This window comes from Equus asinus, chromosome X, assembly GCF_041296235.1.
Source record: "Equus asinus isolate D_3611 breed Donkey chromosome X, EquAss-T2T_v2, whole genome shotgun sequence".
Classification (NCBI taxonomy): Eukaryota; Metazoa; Chordata; class Mammalia; order Perissodactyla; family Equidae; genus Equus; species Equus asinus.
The window spans coordinates 102,497,595-102,523,141 of NC_091820.1; the positions used below are offsets into that span (position 1 = coordinate 102,497,595).

A 25,547-nucleotide genomic window follows, 5' to 3' on the forward strand; every position below is an offset into this window, starting at 1 on the left:
GTCTTCCTTTGCATCCTGCCATCAGCCTAATCTTGACTTCACAGTGTGGTATTATTCTCACTAACACCCTCCTTTTGTGCGGATAAAGGCCCCCTTTGGCCTACACAGTTCAGAAATACTCATGATCTGACTGACCAGCAGTCATTATGGGAACTAACTCAACTCTCTGCCTCTTTCCAAAATGAAGAAATATCTGACAGCTTCTTAAAGGCCAGTAATATACAGACGTTTATTTTTCCCCTTCTCAATTCTACACTATAACCTTCCAACTCCACCAAATAAAACATACCATAACTCAACACATAAATTCTTCCACAGAATCATAGCACATCCAAGCCAGAAGAGGCCTTAGAGTTCTCTTAGTCCAGCAATTCTCAACCCTGGCTGCACATATAGGGGAACTTAAAAAATACCAATGCCTGGGCTCTCCCCATACCAACTGAAGCAGTTATTAAGGATGGAAGGTGGGCATAGTTATTTTTTTAAGATTCCCACGGAGATTCTAATGAGCAGCCAAGATTAAGAATTTAGTTCACCCTCTCATCTTACAAATGAAAAACCAAGAGACTGCCTTAGGTTATTGAGATTTACTTCAGAATCTTAGAAGTGTCAATACATTTATAAAGTCATCAGCCCATTCCATTTGACACTCAAAAGCTATGTGATTATCTTATCCTTGGTCTTTAAGAGAGTAGAGCTGTCAATTCCCCAATACTTCAAGTTTACATTTGAAGCAAATCTTCTCTTTGATTAAATTAAGTCCAAGGCAAGATCCAGAGGTTTCCTACCACAAATTTAAGTCAATGCACTCAAGTACACTGAGCAAATATATACCATGCCAATCTTGGTGTTTTAGACCCCTGTCAATTATTTATCCAATGGAGGAGAGCAATCACTTGGAAAATCCAATGTGGTGGACAATCTAAAGACTCATTCTGTCCTGTTTTGAACTTTCTTTGTAGTTGCTATTGAAGTTGAGAGTGTTTGGGAATATCTTCAAACAAAACAAGGGAACCACACTGGGAAGGCCTCACTGAGGAGGGACAGAAAGGCAGTCTAGTTTCCCTTTTACCCCCTGCTTAACTCTTTCCTGCTGAGAAGAAACAGTTCATCTCTCCAACTGATGCAAGATTTGTTCTGGTTGCCAAATTCCAGTATCTTAGAACAAGGGGTCGGGGGTGGCCTCTTAAAGCTTGAAAGACAGAAACTTAAGTGAAATAAAAAAGATTTCTATTTTACACAGCAGAAGATAACCTATTACTCTAAGAGGCAATACAAGCTGAGATAAAGAAAGAAATGAATAATTTTTAAGAGATTTCAATAATCTCAGAGGAGAACAGGTATACGAAGAACAACTAGAATTTGAAGGTAAGGATTTTCACCAAACCCTACTCTATCCAAACATGTCTCCAGACATCCCATCACAAACAGTTGACTCAAAGTCATTTCTTCTATTATTATATCTATATCTTCTGGAATGAGTGATATGGTTAAGTGTTTGGGTCTCATGGACTCTTTTCCACAAGCAAAGTAAATACATGGAGTTGAAAGGTCAATGAAGTTATAAATAAGTAGATTAGTTGCTGAGGAAAATCATCGTCAGAAATGTCAAGCAAACAAGTCCATAAGAGGATAACAGACAAAAAACTGGAAAGACTTAACAAAAGCTTCAATATTTCTGCCCAAAGACTAAGTCTTAAGTCATTGCCTCATTTTAAAACCCAAGAAAGCAGCAGATTGGACAGCTGTTGGATATCCTACCTCATAAATCGCTATGTTGGAGTTTTCATAGGTAGCTGGAGTTAGACTCCCCGAAGAAAAGGAGAGCCTCGGAGACCTCCCGCTTTGGACCTCAGAGGTGATCTGGAAGCTTACACTGGCACGACTTCCTCTCTGTGAAAGGATTAGGAAAGAAAGATTGTGAAAAAAATTCTCATGATTTAGGACAGAGCATTGAGCTATGGTATGGATACTGTGCTTATCTTTCTTTTTTTTTTTTTTAATTCCTAAGAAAATAACTACATGAGCTGAACTCTGTAAACAGGAGATTGATTAATTTTCCTTATCCCCTAACACTTTTCTTTTAGGCTAGGGTTGGTACCATGCTTCACCTCCATAGACCACAAAAGAAAGGTAAAAGTTTAAAGGTACTTCCATCTCTTAGGAAGGATTAGAATCATAGATTTTGGGGGCAAGAAAGAACGCCAGACATAATTCAATCTGGAACCCTCATTTTATAGACAAATATGAGAAAAAAATAAAAATCTAACATTTTGAAAAAATCAAGAGCAGAACCAGGACAGAGCCCCACCCTTCTGACTCTCAGGCCTGGCTCTTTTTGTTATACCATCTTGAATGGCACCCTTCTTTGCGCAGGCAAGATTAAGGGCAGAAGCTATCCCAGAAAGCAATAAGATGGTAGAGAGTGAATAGATCATCTGCCCATGATTCATGAGTCTGATGCTTAAATAAGCCAAATTCCCTATTCCTTGATTTGTTAACTTGTGCACATAAATCTAGTAAGAGAGGGCTTGGAAGTGCACAGTTGAATGACAAGAGGAAGAGTTATCTGCAATCTGTGTTAACCTTTAAAATTGAGTATCTTTATCTTCAACTGAAGCAGCAGACTTATTTCACATGAAGAAATAATAAATCAACAGGTTCCTCATACTCTTCTTCATGTCTCCAAATGTGCCTTTGTTAGAATTATAGCAATTCAGAGCTAGCAGTTACACTTGGGATTGTCTAGGTCAGCCCCCAACCCCAACTCCATTCTCATTTTACAATGAGGAAACAGAGACCTAGAGGGGGATATAGGGACTGGAAGAAGAATGTAGATGTTACAATACCTGGTCTTGTGTTCTTTCTACCACATCATGCTTTGTTTCACTCTTGCTTGCCAATGAAAATTAATCTTAAGTACTTTCACATACTCTGCCCTCAATGCTCTTTAATGAACTGAAGATCACTAGTTGATTTAGCCCTGAGTTAAGTTCATTCTACCAAGACAAGACTGCTGCAAAGCTCCAAAGCAATAGTAAACTATACTCAGCCCCTAATGTGTTGAAATCCCAACAGCTCAAGATTCAGACAAGATGTAAAACTTGCCTCTTCTTGACCCTTGCATCAACTTGAACTCTCCTCAACAGAGCAAGGCCAGAAGGAATCTACTTCCCTTTCATTCTTTATTTTCATATCTCAGCAGGAGCACCTAGATCTGTATATTGAGATATAGACCTCTCCATGAAGGGCAAAGGAGAAAGCAAGAGAATCTGCCAAAATCCACATACGTTTGGGCTTCAGCTTCACTTTCTTCTAAAAACTTCCTTTCCTGACCTGACTTCTACTGACCTGCCAATTTTTCTAGACTGAATTAATTTTGTATTCACCAAGAGTTTACACTTTCAGACATTCCATTTGGATGGAATTCTTGGCTTGGCTTCTTGACTGATTAGACACAGCCAGCTGCAAGTTTGTGACTACACAGCAATTAAGGAAAATGTATGCTTTCCCTATCTTTCCCCATCAGAACCCCTGATACAAGCCAAATGCCAAAGGGATCTGGAGGCCAAGACCTATGTTCTCCTAGGGTAATGCCATCCTTTTCCACCTTGGCCAAAATAGTAAAAAGGAAAAAGAAAATTCCCTATAAAGTTATCAATCCCTATTGCTGTTCATTTTTCTCACTCATGTGGTGAAAAGTGGTGATGACTGGCTTTTTCTACTCTCATTATTTCAAAATTTATGCACAAGTGAAAGAAAAGATCTATCATCATAAGCAAGATTTTAAAACCCTAGGCACTTTGTTCATCTGAAGGTTGTACTATTCTACTATTTACGATAATCTTGTGAGAAATGGTGTGAAACCCAAATACCATTTGTGTCTCAGGAGGAGAGAAGGCATAGGTAAAGGTCTTATAGACTTTACTGGAATATTGCAGGGCCTGTACAAAGAAAAGTGTAATTCAGTCCAAAATTGAGCTATGTTTATTGTTTTGACACTTTAGAGCCAAAACATTTAGGCAATTGACATGAACTGCCATTTTGACATGGATACCACCAAAGAAGTAGGAATTTTAAAAATACGTTTATTGCTTTTGACCAAAACTTTACTATATATTGCTGCATTTGGACAATGACTTCCAGACACCTGCTTTTAATACTGATCACTCATTTCTGGATACAATGTTTTGTCACAGAATTGAATGCCTGTTTTCTTAGTATTGGGTTATCCACTGGGATTACTTTAGAGCTTGAACTTCAGTATCTACCCTTCCTAATTGAGGTGGGAAATTTTATACAAGGCGTATTGAGTATGGCAAATCCAGACAAACTTCACCACCGTGAGTCTCAGTGTCCTCTGGTGGCTTCAAAAATAGGGACTAACATCCATAAGTTTTTATGGCATGAGGGTAGAATGTAGCTTTCAGCCACACTGATAATTTTGGCATTCAGTAATACATTTCCAGGAACATGATATCAACCTTACAATTGGAGCTGATGATTTAAACAAGTAAGAGTTCTGGTTGTAATTGAGAAGTAAACCAAACAGCTGAACATTTTATTTGAATCCAACTGTGCAGGGTATTACCATGTAAATCCATTCCCACCCAGCCAACTAGTTTAAAGGACACCTGGCAGTACTTTCAGTACATTTAGGCAAGTGATCAATTTGGTCACAGAGATAATTAATTATCATATCCGGTACACTCGTGTAGCAAAAGTAAATAGCACATGGGGACAATATGATGTGTCTGCATCCTCTCCCTACATTCTGCCACCACCATACTAGAATTTGCAGGCTAATGTCTTTATTTTGGCCACATAGACTGTAAAGAGGCACATACTCCCATTACCAGCTACATTTGATGAAACTCTTCCCCACACATTCTCTTTTCCAAGCTTTTGTTTATGCTGTTTTCTCTGCCCGGGATGCTTATAGGGGCCGGGCAGGTAATATAAATTGATGAAATAGGCTGAGTATAAGACAAGAGAGAGTGATTGGAACTGTGTTAGATTGCAGAGAACATACCTCTTCCAAAACTACTACTGAGATCCAGCCAATTGTACAATGATACCCAAGGTTGATAGATCTTCCAACCTTTAAAGAACATCCAGAAGTCCGGATTTTTATGTGTAATCTCAAAATTCTGGCTACTATTTTTTATAACCATAAGGTTCAAACAAAAGTGATTACCAGCTCGTGACCTGTAACCTAGACAAATCCTATCTTTCCTTCTTTAAGACCCACCTTTGGTGCTGGGTCTCTGAAAAGCCTTCCTGTATTAATCTGTCTCCTCTGAAGTTCTACCACATTTCTGCTGTCTTTTCTGCAATATGGCATCTATTGACTCTCTTGTGTGGTATTATTTGTCTCTCTGACTTGACTGTAATCTCCTTGAAGACAGAGACTACGTGCTATCTCTCACAAAGCCTGGCCCAGGGCTAGAACATAGTAGCAGACACTCAGTGAAGATCACCAATTACAACACAAAAATAAACGGAACAGAACCTCTGGTGAGATTTAACTCTCTTTCACTAGTTGATTCATTCACTAAACTTTTATGAGCTCCTATTGTACTATCAGCACCATGTCAGGTGCTATGGGCTAACATTTAAAAAAAAAAAAAGAGGTACCTCTGCCCTTGAGGAACTAGCAATCAAATGTTGAGTCCAAATATACAAAGAAGGGCTGTATGAAGTCAAAGCTACACCATTGGTGAAAATAAACTGTATCACTGCCAGAAAACTGTTCTAAAACAGCACTATCCAATAGAGACATAACGTAAGCCACATACGTAACTTTCAGTTTTCTAATAGTCATGGTAAAAAACATAAAAAGAAATAGGTGAGGTTAATTTTAATAATATATTTTATTTAATCCAATATATCCAAAGTATTATCATTTTGACATGTAATTAATATTTTTTAAAATTTAATGAGATATTTGCCCTGTGATAGAAGTTTTTGTACTAAGTCTTCTAAAACCAGTGTGTATTTTACTCTTACAGCACATCCCAATTCAGACTAGCCACATGTCAAGCGCTCAGTAGTCACTTGTGGCTTGTGGATACCATATTGGACAGTACAGCAAAAATAAGGGATGCTCCTTACCTTGCTGCCAAAGTGGGGATTGATAAACGTCACATCATCCAAAGTCAACAGAATTCTATTGGGTCCTTTAATCAACTGGATTTTATTTATACGACGCCTGAAACAAGCATAAAATCAGAGGGTCACAGGAGGCTGGATGTTTTGCAAACCTAAAGTAAATTTGCCCTGTGAAAGAAGTTTAAAAATATACAAGATAACTGAGAGAACAACCACACATGGTTCTTTACCATAGTACCCACAGCAAAGGGAGGCAGCAACACTGGTCCTCACAATTTGCAGAGTTACAAAGACCAAAAGAAAAAAATGAAAAGGCTGTTGAAGAGGCATCAAAAGGGAGGAGGGTGCTGCATGGGGATGGTATTTCAGATTAATAAAATGGTGATCCCCTCTGAACACTTTTAAAGAACTCAACACCCTTTCTCATATGCCATGGTATATATTCTAATAATACCAGGGCCAAGAATCATTAATCTCCATTTTATAGACACAAAAACATGTTAAAGAAACAAAACAAAATTAAACTAATTGTGTGAGATTCTCTAGCCTGAGGCAGAGCTGGGACCAGAATCCTTGGTCCCTGGCTGTGGGCCCAGATTTCTGCCCACAAGACCACTTGTCTTTCAAAGTTGCATCTATGCGTTGCCAAAGCAACAGGTTGAAAAGTGGAGAAATTCAATCAGTTGGTTGCTTTGTCTACATGATTCCAAACAAGTGGGCTGACTGGGTTTTTTTTTTCTTTCACTGAATTGGTCTCTTGTCTGAGCATTACATAGACACAGTTTAAAGCTGATTCTCTCCAAACATGCCCATTAATTTGCAGTGAATGTAATTATTTCCTACAAACCAATTACTAGACACATAGGAGTTTGTGATATCTACCCACACAGCCAGGTAGGTCGTCTCAGTTGAACTGACCGGGCAACCTGAGGACCTGGAGGGAACCTTGGACTAGGCTGTGCGGTTGTTTTGTTCTGCTTTGTCTTGGGGGCTCTAACAGCTATAGTTTGGCTTCACTTTTTCCATAACCCCTTAATGGTCACCCTGTGGAATGTATTAAAAGCCAAGTGCTAGAGTGGGGAAAACAACCGCTGAATCAAAACGCTTTGTCAACTTGCTCTCAGAAGTCTACAATGTCACTGTAGCTTTAAGTATCAGCAACCCAGGCAGTTTTTCTCAGTGATTCCACTGGTTTGTAAACAAACAATTAATGTGTTTCTAATTGTCTGCCAACAAATATGTCCCTTATCACTGTGGGAGCTGCTGCCCTGCAGAGAAAATTAAAAGAGCCCTGTAGCGAATTCTTGGGTAGAGCACATGAATCTTTTGGCAAAGAAAAGCATCACTCCCTAACTTATCTGTTTCATATGGGTAGTGAATTGTCTTAAAGCAGGCACACCTGTAAAAATAATCATGCTACAGAATACACTCTAATAGAAAGAGAGCTGGACTCTTAATCCAGAGACCTGGGTTGTGGTGCAGATTCTGTCATTAATTAGCCAGATGACCTTGGATAAATAATTTAACCTCTTCATGTCCCAGTGTGCTCCTCTATCTGACAGGATAATAGTCCTTGCATTACTCGTTTTATAGAGTTGTTTTGAAAATCAAATGAGATAATGTATGTGAAAGTGCTCTGAAAAGCATGAAGCACTATAAAGTATAAGGGCTCATTATTATCATTATCATCATTAGTATTACAAAGCATGGGAGAGCTTTATAGAAAGGCAAGGCAATCTGGTTAGGAGTAGGGAGAAAGAAGGAGTTCAAAGAATCCTTTGTTTTGGGGTGGTTGGGTTCTTTGCACGGCTTTCTTTCTGAAAAAACTTAAACAATCAAAACACACAGAAAAGGAAGGAACAGAGAGTCACTCTCCTGCAAGTAATCACCATCTATTACAGAAACTCATCAGCCGCTCAGCTCTTCTGATTGCAGCCGTGGTGGGCAGAGAGAGAGGAAAGCAGCTAAGAGAGGGCATCTTTTGTGCTTTGTTAGCTGAAGAACCAAGGACCAAGTGACTCTGGGAAATGATGTGCCTCTCTCCCATTTCTGAGTTTTCTGTGACCACTTGAAGCACCAATTGTCTCAAACTCATTTTCCTCTCCAATCATTTTCCTCTCTAATCATGTCTCTCTCCAATCATTTTCCTCTCCAGTCTTCTTCGCCCTTCAGTCTACAAGCTCCAAACAAATCCCCTCACCCCCCACCCCCAGGATTCTTTTTTCTTTTTTCCTTCCCTTCCCAAGAATTGCAGATTGGGCTCACTCCAAGCCAAAAGAACCAGTCCATTCCACAGGAAAGACTAGTGAGACCAGTCATTTGGAGGAGGGGCAGAGGGTTGACAAGCAAAATAAGCATCTGAGTGAGTCCATTTTCCACCTTGCCATGGGATGTTTTGGCATTGGGCAGCCAGAGCCTATTACTCCTCAAATCTCCCTAGAGGGGGGAGCTTTTTGATTGGATGGCATTTATTTTCTCTAAGTATCTAATGATGTTAATTAAATAGTTCATTCATTGGCAGAAGCTAAAGACATTACATTTTTCTGACATTAAATTCTGAGCTGGGATATTTCACAGTCACAGAAATTAAAAGAAAAACTTCTTTTGCACTAATGTCTTTATCAAGTGTGTTTTAATAATTCATAAGCTACCTACTATTCTGTGTGGCTTTACCAAGTTTCTAATACTGGGGAGATTGGATCATAGTGGTTTTTCACAGCAATGCCAACATATTAAACACTAAGAGTAACACCTGTTATAGTTTCAATGCAGGATTTCACAGACTCATTAGACTATCAGAGCTGGAAGGGCTCTTAAAGATCATCTAATCCAATTGCTTCTTTTTACAAATGAGAAAATTCTGGCCAAGAAAACTTTAGTGTCCTGTCCAAACTTACATAGCTACTTAATACATTCTAGACAGTTTTTCTTGGAACTCACCAAAATAGCTCCACTCCATACTCTACCAAATTTGTGTCATATTGTTGTCAGAACCACACTTACAAAGAGATAACAAAGGTGTAGTTTGCAGGGAGGGAAGCGTAAAGTGGGAGGGTTATGGTTGATTTCCTTTTTTACTTTCCTCAAATCATCCTAATATGGGGGGGGTCCAACTGTTAAAATGTAAAGATTATAAGAAAGGGGTGTCATATTAAGCCATCTTCAGCCATTCATCCCTGATCCTGAATTAGTTCATCAAAGTAGTTGGTCACCTATTAAGGGATCTGAGGGAGGAAGACAAAGACATGATGATAATGATGATGTTGATGATTAGCTAGGATAACTTTTGCCCAAGGAAAAAGGACAGTAAAAATCTGGAATATGATACCCTGGGCAAAAGGCATGAGTGTCAAAGTAGGATCCTGGGCTACCAACAATCGGCAGGAGAGTCCCATGTGCCTGGGAGGAAGTTGAGATTTACCATTTGTTGAGTACCTACTATGAGTCACGTATCGTTCTAGGTGCTTTCCTTACTTTATTTAATCCCCACTACAATCCTGTGAGTTAGCACCATTATTTCTAAATGTTGGATCCTAGCCAAAGTCTACCTAATTCTTGGAACTTGTGTAAAATACCCCAACTACATTCTCTACCGGTCCATATCATTTGGGGAAGGAGGCAGCGATAGGACTCTGCCAGTGGAAAAAGGAGCAAAGACAGACCCTGAAGTACTAGTTCTCTTATTTCACGATAGTGTTGAGAGCCAGATCTACTCACAGGCAACAACACTGACAACACAGCTGAGGAAGTTATTCTTGGCATCATGAAAACACTTCACCCTAAATGGGGCCGGTAGGGATGGTAAATCACTATGGAAAAAAGAAAATCAGCGGGTCATGTAATGAGGCAATTGTACTGAAACATGACTTCCTGGAAATCAATATTAACAAGGCTATTATGGGCTTGTATTTTATACACAAAAAGAACAAAAAATGTACCTTATAAAGTAAGCAAATCCATTAATAGACAGCAGGGCTATAAGCAAAGCAAGGCAGACCATCACAGCAAAGGCAGGGTCGATACCTGCAGAGAGCAAGAGGAAGAGGAAGAATGGCATTATCAAGAGAGGCTGTAAATAAAGGGCACTACAGAGGGACTCCTCATGCTTTCTGGTGACTCTAAAATCAAGCCACATCTACCTAACTTAATTCCATTTTTCTACAGCACAGTCTGTCTTGTTGACTTTATGGACACAGAAAGCAATTTCACTGTTCTGAAGCAAAACCACTCACCACTCTGACAATAACAAATCACACGAATTAAGGCTGACCCGGGTGTTTCTTTGGAGAAAAAAGTCCACAAATGGAAAACTTTGAGTACTTTAATTTAAGTTGAATGGCAATAGAGTTCTTGAGAATAAAAATGTTATCTCACCTGTGAAGGGTAAGTATTATGTTGCCTTTATAAAAACAAAAGACCTTTTGAATTCACCTGAGCCCATACACCTCATGAGGCATGGCTGAAAAACAGCACTTGTTCTTCATCGGTGAGTCTAGTTTTGATAATTAGTGTTTCCATCAGGATGTAAATTGGCCTTTGGAAAATCTAAATATTTGGATGGATTACTAAGATTTAAGGGAGAAATCTATGATGACACAAGTGAAGAACTAGTTAGTTGGATATGTCATATTAAAGCAAAACAGAAACAGAAGTCCATTTCAAATAGATGTCTTTGGTTTTAGAAGGGTGTGGGGCACACTTGCATAGCAATAATATGGATTCTTCCACAGTTCCCCTCTGGTTCTCAGAGATTTGATGGAGCTTCGCCTCTTCCACAAGCTAGAGCTGTTCTGTCAGTCAATTAAACTGTAAGTATTTATTGGATGTGGACTGTGTTAAACCGTCAGGTAGCGCAAGAATTATTAGCTAAGGGCCCTGCCCTCAAGGAGCAGTCTATTTGGGAGAGGGAGACACAATCAATACACAAGAAACAATTGAAAAGCAATTTTGTGCTAAGCTGTGAGGTACAGACTTTTAGTTCAATGGGCGTTCAGAGAGGAGAGGGTATAGATACAGTATTTCTGGTGGGACCTGATTTGCAGGATTTGGATACATCAAGAGAAGGACAAGTGGATCTTGCTGGCAGGAGAAATAATTGCAGGTCATAGCCTATAAAAGACCAAGGAGAAGGCTCATGCCTTCCTCTTATTAGAGTAACCGCTTTGGGAGTGGGATCCTTTAAAAAAACAATTAGGGGGTGACTTTTAAATTGTGGAGATTATTCAAGATTGCAAAGTACCTCTCATTGTCCTTATTATTTTAAATTAACTACACAGAGTGCCAAGATGTTTATGTCACCTGAGTGCAAATGATCAAGTCTATGATTGTTCCAATATTAAAATATGGCCTTACCCTAAAGAGGATCCCTCGTAACCCAAGCTGAGCCAAACTTACTACCAGTGATTTTCCATTCCTTACCTCCTCGGCAGATCTTCCCTTCTGCAAACCAGCACTTTGCATCTGCTCTAGGAGGCCTGCCACCAGGGAAGTGAATGTGGGTCCCTCTGAACCGCAGCAGCTCCGTTTCCATGTCCACAGTGTAAGTGCTATGGAGTTCCCATTCTTTCCAGTTGGTGTCCAGGATTACATATTCTGAAATTCCATCTCCATTTGAATCTGTCCTTATCAACTGGTTGAATCCATAGAACTGCATGTTTCTGGAATGCTGAACCAGGCTGGCAGCACTAGCCCGTCCATTTTCTCTCACAGCATTATTCATGGCTTGTGCGATAAAGTAAATTGAATTGTAGATGGTTCCAAACAACGGTGAAACCTATTTTTAAAAATTACAATTATCTTGAGCCCTAGTCGCCCTAGAGCAATTTCAGAGTGTATTCCAAGCCTGTGTTCATTATTATGGGCTGCACATCTGACTGGAGGAGAGCATGAAGACCCAGAGGAAAAAAACAATTTTTTCGGAGGACTTGCTTGGTTTCTCCCCTGAATTTTTCTGTTTTTCTTCCCCAGGCCTCGCATCTTTAAATATATCAAATATGACAATTTTATGAGCAAATCAAGTCATACACAATATATTTTTATGCTCCTAAACTAAGAAAGTGATTTAGAGTTATAAAGAGCACTAAAAACACAAGTATGGAATAGACAAGAGGCACTCAAAGGAAATTTACCAGGTTAATTACTGGTGCATTGTGTATGGCAAAATCATTTTGCTGGCACTACTAGAGTGGTAGGTGTGTGTGGTAAGACTATAAATAATATATCTCCAAAGTCTACGTCTATGCCCTGTCTTAGTCCAAAATGGCCATTCTGCTAGACATATGCTCCCCAGAGAAAGTGAACACTAGAATATGGTTTTAAACACATATCCCCACACATACACATGCAGACATGCGTACTGACACATACACACCCACAAATACAGATTCAAATGTTGTAGTGTATGGAGAATGTGGGTTTCAATCAAGAAACCCTATATCCTACTGGCGTGCAAAGTGGCAAAGCTTTGGTGAGAAGCCACTGTTAAGCATTGAGGCTGCTATGGTGGACAGCATGACTCTGCCTGCTATATATATATGGTAAAAGCAACAGCATTTGTGTACTCTGCCTGATGTACTGCTTACTAACCTTGTAAGTTCGCTTTGGGGACAAAACTTGTATCATTTTTTCCAAAAAGATAGGGAGGAAGAGTAAGCGATCCCTCCCTCCTTCCTCCCGCACGGGCCATGGCTTCATGATTTTCCACAACATTTCCCTTCTAGGATGGAGTTCAAGAAAGCTATGGTCATACCATATTACCAAGGTTCAGGAAAAGCTGATACTTGCTGCTTTGGTTTCACAAGGTCTAGAAAGCCATCCTCCTATAACAACGTTTATGTGACTAAAAGGGTTTAAAATTTAGGGGCCAGCCCTGTGCTGTAGTGGTTAAGTTCGGCATGCTCCGCTTCAGCAGCCTGGGTTCGCTAGTTCAGATCTCAGGCACAGACATACACCAGTCGCCAGCCACGCTGTGGCAGCAACCAACATATAAAGTGGAGGAAGACGGGCACAGATGCTAGCCCAGGGCTAATCTTCCTCAGGAAAAACAAATTGAGTGAATTGTTTTTGTGTAGGAAACACACGTCAAGATACAGAGAGGTGTAGCAGCTAGCAAGACACTGCCATGCCTTGTTAACGTACAGCAGAGGGTTTTCAACCCTGGCTGCACATTAGACGTACCCAAGGAGTATCAAAAACACACCAACAAAATGAGACACTTTAGGTTCGGGACGTAGTAATCAGTATTATTAAAAGCTCCCACGGATTCTAATACACATGTAGGGTTTAAAACAACAGAATAGAAGAAGACGCACTAGCCTGTGATCTGTTCCTAATGGCAGGATGTTGGACAAGTCACTTATCTCCTTTCTCTGGGCTTCAGTTTCTTCATCTTTAAAATGAGGGTACTGAATCGTGAATGTTTAAACCTTGGAGATCATCTGGTCTAGCTATCTTACCTTCTAGATAGGAAAGGGAGACCCAGAGAAGTTAAGTGATTTGTCCAGTTCATTCACCTCGGCATTGAATCAGGACTAGAACCCAGGTCTCCCATTTCTTGATTGAAATAGATGTCCCCTGTGGTCTTTTCTAGTTCTGAACTATGAAATTTCCCAACTCTTGGCCTAGTCCAGGGACCAAATTTAGCTTGTAGTCATTTTTGTTTGGCCTGTATATGGGTTCTTCTTCTCTCTCTGATCTTTTAACATTGGAGTGCTCCACAACTCAGTCCTTGGTTCTCTTCTCTGTCTACACTTACTCCTTTGGTAATCTCTTCTAGTCTCACGGCTTTAAATACCACACCTATGCCATACATTTCAGATTTATACTTCCAGCTCAGACCTTTTTCCTAAATTCCAAACTCATATAGTCAACTGCCTACTTCAATATCTCTATTTGGATGTTAATTTCAACATACTCAAAATTGAACTCCTGATCTTTACCTCAAATCCTCCTGCTCCATCTACAATGAGTCTTCCCCATTTTTGCTAAAAGCTACTCCATTCTTCCAGTTGTCCAGGCCAAAAGCCTTGTCCCAGATAACAGAGCTAATAGCAGGGTGGAAATCAATAACTCAGTCTCCTGAGTTTTATTCCAATGATCTCCCTTCACCACTCCACCTTAACACACACTATAGAAATAGGCATGGTGAATGGATGACATATGCTGCCACCAACGCAGCCACACTTAGTTGCCTGGCACACACTGAGGTCCCTTAAGGAGTTTTCACTAACTCCTCCTCCTAACATTCTCAGTGCTCCATTTAAGTGCCTTTAGGTTTTCTGCAAGAGCTTGCCTCTTTTCTGGGGCTCTGGTATGTTATGACAACAAGTGAAGTCTGAAAGGTGGAGTATAAAATCAATAATAGTAAAAAGCCCCAGAATAGCAAGCCCCTGAAAGCAGGGAGAATGCTAGTATTCTGTTTTGAAAAGCACAGAGACTTCTGGGTAAGAGACTGCATCTATCTACAGCCAAAAGCAAAGACTGAAATTCTTAAAAATAACACCCTCACCTCTGAGTCGACCCGTCCTACAGGGTTGTTAGCTGGCCGGGCTACACTGCCCTTTGTGCTCTCAGATTGATCCCTGTTAGAGCTGACTGACAGCAACTCCCCAAGATGACTGAAACCTAAAGCTTTTTCTTCAGGATTCTCTAGCCTCCACCACATATCTCACACACACACACACACACACACACACATACACACACAGAGCCACAAAACTGTGGTAGAGGGACCTGAAGCTAAGGGAAAGAGCATAGCTGTAGCAACAGCATTCAGTTGGAAAAGTGGGTCTGTCACAATGACCCACTCTCACTGCGAGGGCTTGGATTTGTGTTCTAGCTGGCTTGTGTCCCTATTTCACCCATTGTGCCCTTCATCAGTGGGAATTGCCCATTCTTATGTCAAAGACACACTCTATTAGCATTGGTCACAAAAGGCTCTAGTTGCAGCTACTGCAAATAATGAGAAGAAAAAGAGGTAGAGGCTGGGACAAGGGGAGAAAGGACACTTTCCACAACCCTCTGTCCTGGCTTCTGACTACAGCTCCAAAGAAGTAAGACAGATTGGCAGGAACTTCTGTCAGACAGATATCCTTGTTGACATTACAGCCCAGAATGGTGAAACCACTGATGACTCAGTCTATTGGTTTTGCCTACAGTATAGACCTGAACTTGAATGAATGAATGAATGATGAATAAATGAATAATTGAAACTTATCCTTGATTGCTGTTCAGTGACTTTAGCTAGCTCTACCCTAGGCTTTTCGGAGCTTGTATCCAGGAGAATAATGTCTAGGTCAGGAGCAGTGACATTTGAATTTGTTCAATTTAAATGTTCGTGCTGCTGCTGACTATCATCAGTTCAAATTGACTGTACTTGAAAGACACAAAACTGGCTTCCAAAGAATTTTGTCCTTGGAAGGGTACATTAAAACATACCTGACTTGGAAAGCAACACTTGAAGGACAAAATGACAACATCACTTTTGAACAAAAAGCTAGGAACACATGCAGAGATCAAGAAACCAAAAGGTAATTGAATTCCTGTTATTAAAGGGAGTACCTCCAATAATGCATGATCTCAACACTTGGACTTAGCCAAGAGATAGTCACTAGTCCAGTCTGTTGATATGATACTCATGAACACAATGCTTTTTTAATTTTATTTAGAATGAGGTGCAAAGACAATTGTAGCCACTGTGAGCTGCAGGCAACCTTTTCTGACAACATGCCTGGTGGTCCCATACTGGAATGCTCCAGTCCTAACTGCATCCCCTTTAGCTTAGCATCCTCCTTCCAGGCACCCGTATTTAGGGTAATGGAAAACAATAGGTACAAGGAGCTTAAGGTTCTCTGGGCTTGCTGAGAAATTCAGAGAATTGCCTTTGTTTAGCCAAATTAGGCCACATTTGGAAAAAAAATATCCAAAATGTGTATTCTAGCAATATGCATTTGTAGTCAATAGAATTTCATTGAAAACAAGCATTGGGAATACAATAAAAATGAAGAGTGCGGACACTAAAACCTTATTTCAGAAGACTACTTTGTGCCAAAATATAAAGGTACAAAGTGATAATCCTTGCCCAATCATCCTGAGACCAAATTAGGAAGTTTGTCACTGGTGTCCCATTCCCTAATCTCTTCATTCTTTTCTCTTTTCATGGGTCCTCATAAAGCCCTATCACCTCCTATATCAGAGGAAAACAATCCAACAAACCCGTTCAAATTGAAGTATTAGTCACTTAATAATGTTACTTTGAGTAAAGCATTAGACATGAGACATAGTATAATTAAAAAAAGGTTAATGTGTGGTTAAATGGTCAGGTTTTGATAGCAGGCTTGGGTTGGAATGCCAGCACTGCCACTTGCCAGCTGTATCACCTTAGGCATGTTACCTTGAGCCTCAGTTTTGCCATCCATAAAATGGAGATATTGATACCTAGTTCGTAGTCTTTGTCTGAGGATTTGATGGGATCATTTATGTAAACTACCTGGTGCAGAGTAAGTACTAAATACATGATAGCTGCTAATGTTTGCATTTCAGAAGAGGAGCACAGGGCTCTGGTAATTTCATCCTGGAAGTCAAGTGTTCAAGTCCCTTGTCTCAGTCTTGAATTTGTGACCAATGGAGTCTCAGTTTTAGAAACAGTGTCCTTAGCACCCTGAAATGGTAAAATTGTTCCCTTTCATTGGGGGAAAGATCTCATTTCTATTTTGTTCTCCATTATATCACCTGCAGAGTGCCTAGTAATAATAGTTAACAGTGCCCATAGTAATAATAAAAGTAACAATAACATTAATAATAATAATTAACATGTATTGAGGAGTTATTGGGTGCCAGGCAAGTTCTTTATGTCTATTAACTCATTTAATCCTCACAACAACTCTATGAGGTAGGTACTATTATTATTCCCAATTTTAAAATAAGGAAAAGAAGATACAAAGAGCTTAAGTAAATTTACAGCAGTCTGCCTTCAAAGCCCATGCTCTTAACTACCACATTATTAACTGGGCTTAATAAATACTTGCTAAATTAATTAATGGACTGTGGCAAACCTACCAATAAAAGAATATCATATACACCCTTTTGCAACTTCTTTTTTTCTTTATGACTTCCTGATTAAAGATAGTGAAATCAAGGTTGTCTCTTCACTCTCTTCCTCTTTTCAAACTTGACTCCCAAACAACAAGGAGAACAAGGAACACAGAAACACTAAACCTCCATTTCTGATGATATCAAGAGAGGTCTATAACACTGAACCACAGAATGTGAAGATGAAAATCTGCTACAGGGGTGGTAACTGATTTAGCAGAGTACAGGGTGATTAAACCAAAGTACCTGAAGAGGGGAATATTGGTGAGCAACAAGCAGATTTGCCCCCTGAGAATCTCAGAAATGCTTAGGAATCAGAGGCACCAACTACTATAGAAGGAGGGCTGAGGCAGAGCACTAAGAGAGGGGGAGCTGTTTGCAGGTCTGTGTAAGGGACAATTAGATGTCCACCATCCCCACCTCTACTGAGGAGAGCCAGATCTCTGCAGGAAACTGGTTAAATTGATTCAGAGCAATTCCAGAGTTGGGACACTTGACCCAAAAGAGGGTGGGAGTTAGGTGGAGCACAAAATGAATGACGAAGTAAAGTCTTCACGCTTAAGGATGAGAGTCCCAGTCTCCTTCCCCCAACATGGCTCCTGGAATACTGACACTCAGGATTATGATTCAAAGCTTCTAGGGGAGATAGGGAAGAACGAAAAAAGGTTGCATCAAAGGATCAGGAATAAGAATGACATTGGAGTTCTCAATACCAACAGTGGAAATTAGAAGACAATGTGCCATGTCTTCAAACTGCTGAGGGAAAATGATTTTTAACCTAGATTTTTACACTCAAACTATCAATCAATAGTGAAGATAGAATAATGACTTTCAGACATGCAAGATCTCAAAAATTTAGCTCCTGTGTACCTTTCTCGGAAGCTGCTAGAGGATGTGCTCCACCAAAATAAGAGAGCAAACTAAGAAAATAGGAGTCATGAGATTCATGAAATAGTAGATCCAGCACAGAAAAAAGAGAAAGGGAGTTTTCAGGGTGATGTCAAGGGAGATCCTAGCATAAGCTGTGCAGCAGCCTCAGGGAGCAACAAGTTTAGACTGCAAGAGGAGGACAGAGAGGCGCAGGAAAAGCAAGTGAAATCTATAAGGGATTTAACAGGTTTTAACACATATAAAATTGTTTTGAGAGATTCTACAGCTTTACCAGACAGTACGTGAAGACTTAGAAATCCAAATTAAGGGAAACAAATGAAAAAATAAAGCAATTATTAACTCCAGTAAAAGTCAAAAGTTATACATGAAATGAATTATTACCGCACTATGCCACATGGATCAGCTATGAATGATATTTACATATGTATAATATTAAAAATACTAAATATGAATTTAACTAAAAATTGTGACATAACTATATCGAAGGTTTGAAGGAGGGTAAGGAAGTATATAAGAGCTTACAATCTTCAACTAAAATAGGAAGTAAAAAAGTAATGTCCAAAATTGATCAATCAAGAAACCAGTAGCAGTACGGTATTTAGAAACTTAGAGGTAAATACCAGAATAAAGAGCTGAAAGACATAAAAGTGGTTGCTTCTGATGAAGGACGGGAGGAAGGCCTGGGGACTGCTTTGCTGTTGATACAAACCTTTTAGCATTTCTTGACTTTTAAAAATATGTACATGCATCACTTTGATAGTTTTTTGTTTGTTTTACTTTTTAAAGAAGCAAGTGTATAAATTAAAAGAGGTTGCAAACCATTGCTATAGGCAATATAGCCCATACAGAGAAACTTCAATTCCACTGGAAGTTATTGGGCAAAGGAGAAATACAGCCATCTTATTCGCACATTTGTTTACTCATTTACTGTCTGTCTCTCTCACTAGAATTTAAGCCCCATAAGAGCAGAAACAAGTGATGTCTAGTAAATGTTTAACTGCTCTATGAGGAGAAAAAAAAGCTCCTATTTGTAGCATCTACCAGTTTCTGTGGTGTAAATACTCCCAATGTCTCATTTCAAGCTCCCTACGTGATGCCACTGAATGCAGAGTTGGGAAAAGATGTGCACAGTTGGCTTTTGTGAACTGCTCTAACACACCACTGACAAAAAACTCTGTCCTGTCTGGAGTTCACCATAGTGCGTAGCACATGGCAGGTGCTCAATAAATAGTTGTTAATCTGTTGACTGAAGGAGAAAAAACAACAGGAGCCCAGAGATAAGCAAACATTGAACTTCATAATTTGATCTGAGAAAATATCATTTGGAATTCTGAAAGTGAAATAATTTTGAAAGCTGGAACTACTGAGAGACTCTCTGCTGGTAATCAGAAAACTTCAAGAGACTAGGAAGCTGAAGTCTGATTGTAATTTAGATGCTAGGACGCTATGGACCAATGACGTCATCCTCACCTCAAGGGAGAAAAAGTGGAAAGGAATGTAGCAATGAGCCAGGCTCTCTGTTATTCACTTTCAACATGTTACTTTGTTTAATTTTCACAATAATCCTAGAAGATGTTGCTCACTGACCCATTCCACAGATGGGAAAACTGAGACTCAAAAAAGCCTAAGTAATTTGCCAGACGACACACAGCTAGTAAGAGTGAGAGCTGGAATTTAAACCCAAGTCTGTCTAATTCCTTATCATAAGCTCTTGCTGGTATATGAGTTGCCTTCAAAAATAACTTTCAGCAAAGTAATTTAGAAAAAGGAGGGTTTTGTTTATCAGGGATGTGGAGATAACTGTCTTACTCTTCTACCATTCTTTGGTTATGAAGGTATAACCTAGGCATCTCCAAAGTAGGGCTGGAAATACATCCAGACAAGCTTTTTTATAGGCTTTGGAGTGTTTGCTTTAGCTCTCTTTCCTTGTCTAAAGCAGAGTACAGGCTGCCTAGCAATGAAACTAATGGCGTCTCTCTCTTTTTTTTTTTTTCCTTTAATTACCTTATGTTTTCCACAAGCTCAAAGAGATTGGATCAAATATTAAGAGTAGAAGCTCTGAGTTTTTTGTATCAAAACATTTGCATATATATATGTGCAATACACACACACACACACACACACACACACACACCATTCCTACTTCCCTCAATCCTGTGATTAAAGTAAAAAGATGACTTTGCATCTATGTGAAGCAATATCATTTGCTTAAAAATATAAAAATACACCATCTGGTTGCTTGCCTATAAATACACTAAATAACTGATTTGAGCAACCATTCTTAGCAATTTGAGGGATTTTTGCAATTCTTGACCAAATTAACCAATTGTTTTCAGTTAAATGTATGTGTGTGCCTCCTGAAAGATTTATTATAAACGTATCAATGGCAATAAAGTTCAAATCTAGGAGTGTTAATATCTCTGCTAGTCACATTTTTTATTAGAACAAGAGTCAGCAAAATTTTTGCTATTGATACTCAGGACAGAAAGAGATAAACCTGAGTTTCATCTGAATCACTTACTCAGATACAGAAGCAGTCCACAGGATAAAGAAATAAAGGGTGAATAAAAAGGAAAATATCGTGGAGAATGTGAGTGTTTGACATAATCAGTTGACAGCCTTCTTCCTTCCTAACAGAATCTCAATTTTGTTCACACTTTTCCAGCAGCCATAGGGTCAGTCACGATGGTCTCATTCCTCTTTCCAAATTATTGGTTTAGGTATGGGTATGGGACATGATTGTGACCAGGAAAGTATGGGGATAAGTCTGCTTGAGGAGCTTCTGGGAAAGATTTCCTCACTCTTAAAAAGAGACATGAGAGAGAGACATTCCCCATTTTTGTCTGTAGGTAGTTCTGTGTTTGACAGACCTGTGTGTGATGTCTGGAACTGTGGCTGCCATCTTGGGACCATGAGAGCAACCAGATCATGAGGTCAAGCTAGTGTGCTGTGGCTTATAAAGTGGGAAGATGAAAAGAACCTGGTTCATTGATAAACATCATTGAGCCACTGAGTTAACTGACTCTGGAGCTCTCATACATTCAAATTTTGAAAAAAAAAATTACTTGTGCCATTTTGTGTTGAGCTATCTGTTACTTGCAGCCGTAAGCATTATAACTAATACAGTATACTAGAAAATGCTAGATATTTTAAACTTATTTATGCATCATTCTAAATACTTCTGAAAATGATTGCCTTCTACATCTGGCCTCCAACCTATAAAACTCCCCTCTGTATTTTTCTAATCTAACTGGCATCGTTGACCTCCTTGTTTTCCTCTCATATTCCTTGTCTTCTTTGTATTTTTCCTCTTTGCTTTTGTCTTTGCTCTCCATTCTTTTTCCTGCTTTCTTCCCCTCCCGACTGCTTTTGCTTCCTCTAGCCCTTAAGCGGCTGTGATTTGGATCTGAAATACATTTATACACATATAAATATTATTTCTTGTATATTAAAAGGGAGGAATTCTTCCTCATTCCAAATGATTCCTTTCCTATAGAGATAGTTCTCCTAGCAAAAAACACCTGACCTCTCTTCACCCCTTTACTCATTCCTTCCCGCAAAGGAGTGATTTAATTTGACTGGTTAGTTTGGAAGGAGAACTAAGCATGTGCAGCCCAGCACCCCCTAACTTCTTTTTCTTGGGAGTGAGCTGCCTACATGGAGCAAGCACTGCATTATGCTCCTCCAGGCTTTATACTTTACAAAAGGCATGCCCTCGCGGGGCAGGAATATGGTAGTCCAGCAATGCTGGTGACTAGATGGAGAAGTCTGATTAATCCTCAAATTCAGTATTGGGAAGCTCAAATGCCTACAGACAGAAGCTGCAGTCTCCAATACTAGCTTTATCAATAATAAAGGTAATATCTTCTTATATACCAGCTGTCTTGTCTTCTTGTTGAATTGGGTCAAAACTTGGGTCAGAAACAAGACTTCTTTTTACTAGGCCTCCTTGAACAGCACTAGTATATATGGAAGTTTTATTTCCCTGTTCTTAAATATATTTTATTTATTCTTCATGGTTGTACGCTGTCATTGTGGGTTGCCTGAAGACGAAAAAAATCCTCCAACAATGTGTCTTTGTTTTATAAATGTTTTCTGTAAACAAAAGGTGTTTTTAATTTGTGTGTGGTTGCCTGCTATCGATTGGGTTTTCTATGGAATGGAGGCACTTGATAGAAAAAATATTTACCTTCCTGATAGTTGAGGTTTTCTGCTCATGATAACTTGTGGATCTGCACTTACTTGATCTGACTCCAGCTTCTCGGGAATTTCACCTCCAGCTGCTGCCTCGGTAAGGGCTTGATAGAAGGTCTTGTCTTGGGACTCCACTGTAATGGTCAACACAGCATCATACGCTTCCCGGAGTTTGGGGTTGTTTCTCAGGACCTGGTAGGGAGTATGCTTATAAGGTAAACTGTAGAGCAGGGCGTCATAGGGAACAAAGACATAGGTTCCGTCAGTCATTTTCAGATCATGAGCCCATTCCAAGAGATGCATCTGAGTCTCTCCCCCAATCAAGGCCGAATGCATACACATGATGATGACTGAAACCAACAAAGCAGGGAGGTTATGGCAGCAATACGTTAGTAAAATACAGTATCAAAAACCACAGATTGGAAGACATAAATAAATCTATTATAACAAATTTGTAAATGATTTCTGTCTTATGCCTCCAAGATGAACAAGATGTTGAAGCCCTGAGCTGAGGCTGAGTTACGTTCAGGGACTCTAGATTAGGCATAGGGACAAGACAGACACGTCTACAGGCTGCAGAACCTAATACCAGAAAGGAACAAGAACAACTATAGCAAATGAGGGGTAGCATAATGAAGAGGCTTTGAGGTTGGAAGACCTAGGCTTATATCCTAACATTACCAGTTATTAGCTGTACACTCTTAGGTAAATTACTTAACCTCTCTCTGCCTCATTCATAAAATGGAGACAATAAATAAGTGCTTCACGGGGGGTAGTGATGATTAAAGAGCAATTCATATAACGGGCTTAGCACATAGCACTCAATAAATAGTAGCTATTATTATACCTAAGAATTAGAAGGCTGAAAGGAGAAGATGGGAGATATTTCCATAGCCCCTGCTGCTTTTTATTGCTCACCTCTTACAAAGATACGTTCCAATAGATTTTGACCAACTGTCCCCACCCTTACCAAGACCATTATAGACAATGAGTAGTGCTAACTCACACTCAACTATAAATGCTACTAATATTATGGATAATATGTTCAACTTTTAAAAACCTAACTTCCCTATAATTGGAATTACTTTGCACTCAATTTAATTCTTCCTAGACTTATGAAACTACGTTGTTTGGCAAGGTTATGCTAGAATAGAGTGGATTAGAGGAGGCCACGGATGAAGAATGGCAGCTAGATCATGAGACTGAAAGTCTTATATCCAATTTCGCCCTTGGCATGCTAAATGAGTTTAGTTTAAGCCCACTTGTGCTTCAGTGCCCACATCTTTAAAATGTAGATTCCAATGCATTTTACAGGTACATTGAATAGTTTAATTAGACAATGCCTGGCAAGTATTCTGAGCTTCTTGAAGAAAGGCAAAGGTCCTATTGCCACTGGTAAATATTAATTATACATGCTTCCACGGAACCTTTAATCTCAGCAATTGAGTAACTTAACTACATTAGGTGACTGGTCTTTGGCATTTACATATTGCTTCATCTATTTTCAAAAACCTTCTTTACACTTCTTAAATACCCCAAGAAAGTTTCCCCTTTGAGCAAGAGCTGTACCCTTCATTTTTTTTAAAGACGTAACTAATGAATTATGAAGTTGATTTAAACACATCACGCTCACATACACACAGCATAACTTGAATTTTCAAATGACCATTAGTTCCTTCAATATAATTACTCTAAGAGGTTCTACATGTATTCTGATGCTCAAACCTTCCTATAAATACTCTAGGGATATCTTTGGAGCTAGTTCATGAGCCACACGAGCAAATCAGTGTGCCTTGTTCATAATCGCATATCATATAATGGGAAAATGGAGTGCCAGCGAGGTTTGACAAGGCAAGGGTTGGATTTGGAAAGAGAAACTAGAACCAAAGGCCTCCAAATGTAGAGATACATTTGGCTATATCATTAAACATGAATCAGTTTGCTCATATTAGTCCATTAACAGGCCCATAGAGGAGAAAAAAATGAGTTCATTCAGGTGCTTCAGTCAGTTGGTCAGTTCATCCAACAGTGTCCTTGGCAAGTAGGTCAGTAGTGGCATCTTTCTTCTACGAAAACAGAGATGAGATGACTTGACCAAGGTTACCCCCTAGAAATAAAATTCCATTTAATTTACTTAAAGGAATATTAATATTACTTCATTGGACGGAAAATGTTAAATAGAACTAAGTGTATTGTGTTGGTTGAAATACAGCAAATACTTTAACATACACTACGGGTAGTGGGTGCTGCAGTGTGCCACCCAGATGCGCCCTTCAGGACTGAAGCACCCATCCTCCTAGCTGCGGACGTGTTAGGAGATGACAGCTGATGCCTCTCTGGGAATTACCCTCAGCTGAGGACAGCCACCTTTCCCAAGGTCGCATCCTCTCAGTAGTGTGCTAGAGCCGGCTTGTGCTGGTTCACAAGAGTATGGGTAAATTTTCAGAGATTTTGTGAGCTAGTTAATGTTATATTGGTAGCATGAAATTGGGCATGGTGGGAGTGACTATACCATGGAAATCAGCAAATGCTGCAAATCAGGGCTTTTTTAGCCCCCAGAAGAGCTGGCTGTTAAATGGTTATTATCACACTGCACTCCCTTCTGTGTGGCAGCCTGTACCCAATGACTGGTCAACACGGAGGTACAAAGGCCAAGACTCCTTACCTCAATTCTGGACAACTCTGAAGGGCCATCCCAGCTCCATAACTCCACTGGGACTGGCTGAGGCCTTGTTGTAACTGTATGACAGTTCAATTCTTCTTTCTGCCCAATTCTACTGCCTTCTCTCCCTTACAAGTGTTGTCCTTAAAAACATTCTCCCAGTAAGCTTCCCGCACACTAATCTCCATCTGACAGACTTTTTTCCAGGGCACTGACTTGCAACACTAGTTTAGAGGCCTGCTGTACCCTGAACTGACTCTTATCATGGCACTTACAAGATTTATTGCTCTTATTTATTTTTATTTATTTATTTATTTATTTTAAAGATTGGCACCTGAGCTAACAACAGTGGCCAATCTTTTTTTTTTTCTGCTTTATCTCCCCAAGTCCCCCCTGGTACATAGTTGTATATCTTAGTTGCAGGTCCTTCTAGTTGTGGCATATGGGACACCGCCTCAACATGGCCTGACGACTGGTGCCATGTCCGCGCCCAGGATCTGAACCCTGGGCCGCCACGGTGGAGGGCGCGAACTTAACCGCTCGGCCACGGGGCCGGCCCCGCTCTTATTTATTTATGTCAGCCTCTACTATGAAACTGTGA

General features: G+C 39.7%; 1 protein-coding gene across 1 annotated transcript in view; it reads right to left on the reverse strand.

The window, feature by feature from the left end:
* Positions 1-25,547, reverse strand: part of GUCY2F (guanylate cyclase 2F, retinal) — an 89,580-nt gene that overhangs the window by 56,126 nt on the left and 7,907 nt on the right. Inside the window, exons 2-6 of the mRNA XM_070502465.1 lie at positions 22,333-22,634; positions 11,530-11,884; positions 10,050-10,134; positions 6,115-6,211; positions 1,762-1,893 (exon numbers count right to left, since the gene is read on the reverse strand). Of these exons, the coding sequence (XP_070358566.1) occupies positions 1,762-1,893; positions 6,115-6,211; positions 10,050-10,134; positions 11,530-11,884; positions 22,333-22,634 (971 nt within the window). The remainder of the gene's footprint in view (positions 1-1,761; positions 1,894-6,114; positions 6,212-10,049; positions 10,135-11,529; positions 11,885-22,332; positions 22,635-25,547) is intronic.